Consider the following 5,440-nt stretch of genomic DNA (forward strand, 5'->3'; position numbering starts at 1 on the left):
CAGGACTCCCGCGTTGTCATCGACCCTTCCCCTGTGCTGGTCACCCTGCCAGGACCCATCATGACCTCCTTCCCCCAGAACACCGCCGTCGGATCCACCTCCTCGGCTGCCGTGGGCACTGAACTCAGTGYSCAGGGRCAGCCCATCTCTGGGGGATTTGGTGGCTTTGGCTACGGCCTTGGCTATGGCCGTGGATTTGGCTACGGGCTGGGCTATGGCTACGGGCTGGGAGGCCTGGGCTGCTATGGCAGAAGGGGCGGCTACATCTGCTAAGGGCCCTCAGCACCACCTGACTCCATCCTCTCACTCTGGTACCCGAAGACCTTGATGCGCTGGCAGCTCCAGGAAGCAAAGGCCTTCGGCCGATCATCTCACTACTCACACATCAGCCCAGCTCCCTTCCACTGCTGCTCATGGCTTTTCACTCTTTTACCTCAATAAAGTTCTCTTGCATCCCAGACTCCGGTGACTCCTTCATGTGTCTTCTCCCAAGGCTCTTCCAGTCTCATTCAGCACCAAGCCAGGTTTGTCCTGGCCAATGTGGTGGGTGACAAACTGCCACAAGAGCTCCTGTAGGAAATATTTGTGGCTTCCACTGCCAGCTCTCACCCTTTGCTCTTCCAGTGCATCACAGAAACCCTTCAGCTCCTGAATAACAGCCCCAGATACTCTCATGCAGATCTATCCCTGCCTCTGGCACAATCCCCTCTGGGTGGTGTGTTCACTTTTGCTGGACATCATTTACTGCTGACCCTCATCATCTTCCAGGATCCTTTGCAGATCTGCTCAAGCAGGTCCATGTGCTCCTTATGTTTGGAGTCTCAGAGTTCAACACAGAACTTTGGTATCAGTAGAGGAGAGCAGAGGGCCAGATTCCACCACTTCCTCATGCTGTCCATGCTGCGGGGATGAGCCCAGCACAGGAGAGATTTCTGTTCGGCACATTCCCATGGTCTGGGCACATCCAATTCTTCATCCATCAACACCCCACATCCTCCTCCTTGGGCTGCTCTCTATCCCCTCATCACCCAGCCTGTATCCTGCATGTTTGGGGTTGCTCCAGTTCCATTGCAGCAGATTGTGCCCCTCTGCTCCTCTCTGATAATATTGGAGTACTGTGTTAATCTCTGGGTTACTGGGAATAAGGAAGAGAAGAATTTGCCTGAAAAGATTGAGAGTGTGTGCTTGAGGATGATCCAAGGCTGAATGTTTGGGACAACATTGGCCTGTGAGCTTGGGGCATTATCCAGGCAGAAGGTCTTGCCTAGCACAACCTGGGAAGTCAAGAGCTTGGGAATGTGTTCCTTCCAAAACATCTGCAATTCCATGTTGTACTCTAGAGATTGTGTCCATCTGACATTTTTGGATGCTTTGATGAGTTGTTATTGGTTCCAACATTGGTGGATGAGAGAAAGGGGACCAATATACTGTACCTGGACTTGTGCAAAGCATTTTTCCTTGTGCCAGAAAACATCCTTGTCTCCAACTTGAAGAGATGTGAAGTCGATATTTGGAGCATTTGATGGATAAAGAATTGTTGGCATGGTGTCACTCAAAGACTTGTGGTCCACAGGTCTATGGCCCTGTGTGGGGAACAGGGATGAGCGGTGACCCACAGAGACTCATATTTGGGATCATTTGGACTTTTCATTTATTCAGGGACACAGACCATGGTTAGGATTTCCCCTTGGCAAGATTGGAAATGACAACAAGGTGAGCGGTGTGGTTGATGATGTGAGGGAAGGGATGGCATCCAGAGCAGTCTGGACAGCCTGGGGAGTTGGGCTGGTGGAAAACTCGTGATGTTAGACAGAGCCAAGTGCAAGATGCTGCATCTGCATTGGAGCAATCTCAGTCACAGATTGGGGATGAGTTGATTGAGAGCATTTCTGAGAAGGACTTGGCGTGTTGGTGGATGAAGAATTGGACATACTCTGTCCACATGAACATGTTGGAAAGCAATCCTTTCTGTCCTGGGCTCATCCCCACACTGTGGGCAACAGGTGAGGGGGGATTTTTCCCCTCTGCTCCACTCTGGTGAGACTGGAGTTGTGCTTTCAACTCTGGGATGAGTTAATAAGGATGACATGAGTTGACTTGAGTGGGTCTGGAGAAGGGCATGGAAGAATATGAGGGTCTGAAACAACTGGTGTGCAACCAAAGCGAACACACCGCTTGGGACAGGAAGAGATAGACCTGCATGAGTGTGTCCAGGCCAGGGATGAAGCAAGTGAAGGCTTTCTGTGTTGGGGTGGAAGAGCAAAGTGTGCCAGTGAAGGAAGAAGAGACATCTCAGCCTGTGATGCAACAGAGCTTTATTGAGGCAAAAGAAGAGTGAGTAGCAAATAGAAGGGAGTAGGGCAGAGGGACAAAAAGGGAAACCATCAGCTGATGTCCTTCATTTGCAGGAGGTTTGGCCAAAAACCAAGGCATTCCTGCCCTGCAATGGCAGCAGCCCCAGCAGAGTGTCCAGTGGTCAGTGGCTTGGGAGAAGGGGTTTGCAGCCACGGGGACTGGATTCAGCCCAAGGGGCCATGCAGAGCAGGGAGTGGGAGAAGAGCAGGAGGCAGATGGGCCACGTTTGCAGGCAGCCCGGGCTGGCCCCTTGGCTGCTGCYTTGCTTGGGGCCCTGAGAGCAGGAGCTGGAAGCGCTGAGCACCTCTGAGAGCCTTGGACCAGAGAGGCGTCCTCAATGGCTGGGGTGTGTTCCAGGGCGTGGGTGGGTGGTGTCAGGGGTGGTGCTGAGGGCCCTTAGCAGGTGTAGCCGCCCCTTCTGCCRTAGCAGCCCAGGCCTCCCAGCCCGTAGCCATAGCCCAGCCCGTAGCCAAATCCACGGCCATAGCCAAGGCCATAGCCAAAGCCACCAAATCCCCCAGAGATGGGCTGTCCCTGGACACTGAGTTCAGTGCCCACGGCAGCCGAGGAGGTGGATCCGACGGCGGTGTTCTGGGGGAAGGAGGTCATGATGGGTCCTGGCAGGGTGACCAGCACAGGGGAAGGGTCGATGACAACGCGGGAGTCCTGGCATTGCAGGGCACAGGGCTCGTTGCAGCTGTTGGCCAGCGGGGTGGGTCCACAGGGGCGGCAGAGGTCGTAGCAGGCCATGGGTGTGGTGTGGAGGGTCCCTGGAAGAGAGGGGGGTGAGGCAGGGCAGGGCCGTGGGGGTGCTTTGAGGGGCGGTGATTGCGGAGGGCTGGGGAGTGTGGAGGCTGTTGTGGGGCTGTGGGGAGGCGTGAGGGCTGCTGAGGCTGGGGCGGAGCGTGCTGGCAGAGAGGGGCCAGGGGGGCAGGAGCAGGAGGGGCAGGGGCTTGAGGCTCACCTGGTTGTGGGCAGGAGCAGGAGGAGAAGGCGTGAGGAGAAGCGTGTGAGGGAGAGAGGCGCTGGGCCGGCTTTTATGCTGCTCCTGGAGGGGCGGGACAGCCTTGGCCCATGGCCTTGGGCCATTTTGCAGGCAGCAGCTCTTCAATGGCCCAGCCTGGTATGAGATCATGAGCTGGGCATTGTTTTCCTTCATGCAAATTGGCACTTTCATGCCCTTCCCTTGAGGCCAAGTCCATCTGACCTTGACAGAACCTCTTAATTTGGAGAACTGGTGACCATTGTCTTCTTGTTGATGTCGCCCATTAGGACACGTAGAAGATTCAACCAAACCGCAGGTGAATTGGGGTGTTGTCACTGAGCACATGCCATTGCACACTGAAAAGATTTCCCAGTTCCATTTTTGTCCCCTGCCTCAGTGGACAGCCAGCACTCTGTTTTCCCTCATATTGAGGATACTTCCGTCCCATCAGTGCCATGCTGTCACTTCAGTACTCTTGGTCAATTACGTCCGTGTCCTTTTTCCACTGTGGAGCCCCACCAGTGGTGGGGACTGGACAACCAATTCCTTCTGCCTTTCTACAGCACAGACACATGTCTTTGGAGGGTAGATTATTCAGTTGTTGGGGAATTCTGTTCCTCATGCATCTTGGACTCCTTGTCCTCTACCAGTTTTCCTTTCCATGTGTCACAGTTCAGCACTGGGACCCCACAGTGTGACCTTGCTGGGCCCAGCTGAGGTGAGTGCTATGGATGAACCAACACAAGACTGTGGGGAGCATGGGAGGCGCCCCTAAATCACAGGGATTGCTTTCCCGTCTCCAACAGGAAAGGCCTGGCCTAGAAACAGGCTCTGAAAGAGGGAAACATGGTTGGGAGGGAGGGAACATCATGGAGAGAGCAGCCCCCTCACAAGCAGCACTCCTGACACAAAGTGCTGTGACCAGCTTGAAAATCCCAGAGCATCCCCCTGACAGTGCTGTGATGGTTCGGGGCCCCTCTTCACAATGCGCCCAAAAACTACAGCACACCACTGCCATGGGGTGGCCTCACTGATGACCCACTGATGACATCTCCCCAAAGCTTTGGTCATGTCTTCAGCCCACCCTGACATGCACCATCAACACCTGCCTGTACTCTCTAATACACTTAAAAGCTGCYGCCAAGGTCAGAGGGGCATGGCCTCCAAAGAAAGACATGGAGATGAAGAATTCCACAAGAATTCCATGTCTGCATCATGACAGAGGAGGGAAGAGGACCACGCTGMCCATCCATTAGTAAYWACTGGGTTTTGYWAGCAGAAACAGACTATTAAGGATATCAGATATGAAACGTTATGGCTTGAATAAAGCAGAATAAATGAATTGACGTTGCAGACCAGCCTGGGAAAATAGGGATCAAGCTGGGCTGGCACTTTGCCTAATGGATTTCTTAATGAGGTCAAGGAATTCRCTTTAAATGACAGAGTACAAAGTTGTGCAAAGACGAGAAATCCAAAATGACCATGACACTAGAACAAGTTCAACTGGAGCAGCCTCTGCTTTTCCAGATCTGCTCTCTTGATCCTGTTCAAGATAGAAAGGCATGAGCTCCCTTTCATCTGTAGGAACGCTCCTACGCACTGCTACATTGCCACGTTACTGCAGAGTGACCTCCCCAGGACAGCAGCAGCTCCCTCAGCATTCATGGGGGCAACACGATGAATTACGTAAATCCAGTGGAACAGAACAGGAGTCCAGTCTTCACAAGGCACCCACAAACCACAGCAGACCAGTGCCACACAATAAGCTCACTAATGACATCATGCCTGTGCTGTGCTCTGAGTGCTTACTCAGCCCTCTTTGACATAGCCTGAACATCCAGATGATCAAAAATTCTGGCTCATGAAAGCTGCCTACAAGGTCAGATTGACAGGGCCTCAAGGGAAGGACATGAAATTGCAGATTTGCATAAAGGGAAACACTCCCCAGTTCATGACTCAGCAGGCTGGGCCATTAAAGAGCTGCTGCCTGCAAAATGCCCCAAGRCCATGGGCCAAGGCTGTCCCGCCCCTCCACGAGCAGCATAAAAGCTGGCCCAGCGCCTCTCTCCCTCACACGCTTCTCCTCACGCCTTCTCCTCC

At 53.5% G+C, this 5,440-nt stretch overlaps 2 protein-coding genes across 2 annotated transcripts; one reads left to right on the forward strand and one right to left on the reverse strand.

The window, feature by feature from the left end:
* Positions 1 to 3: 3 nt before the first annotated feature.
* On the forward strand, positions 4 to 460 carry LOC130587314 (feather keratin 4-like; the record flags this gene model as incomplete). The annotated part of the gene is made up of 1 exon (XM_057388292.1): positions 4 to 460. A coding segment is annotated over one exon (270 nt), but the record flags the coding sequence as incomplete, so codon positions are not given.
* Positions 461 to 2,298: 1,838 nt separating this feature from the next.
* Positions 2,299 to 3,404, reverse strand: LOC130587315 (feather beta keratin-like). Its single transcript, XM_057388293.1, has 2 exons — positions 3,320 to 3,404; positions 2,299 to 3,125 (listed from the first exon to the last, which is right to left on the reverse strand). Exon 2 carries the CDS (start codon positions 3,103 to 3,105, stop codon positions 2,752 to 2,754), a length of 354 nt encoding a protein of 117 aa, XP_057244276.1. The 5' UTR covers positions 3,106 to 3,125; positions 3,320 to 3,404; the 3' UTR covers positions 2,299 to 2,751.
* Between the last annotated feature and the right edge of the window lie 2,036 nt (positions 3,405 to 5,440).

Source organism: Malurus melanocephalus, unplaced genomic scaffold (assembly GCF_030028575.1).
Source record: "Malurus melanocephalus ecotype Western Australia unplaced genomic scaffold, MMel_1.1 scaffold_1752, whole genome shotgun sequence".
Taxonomy (NCBI): domain Eukaryota; kingdom Metazoa; phylum Chordata; class Aves; order Passeriformes; family Maluridae; genus Malurus; species Malurus melanocephalus.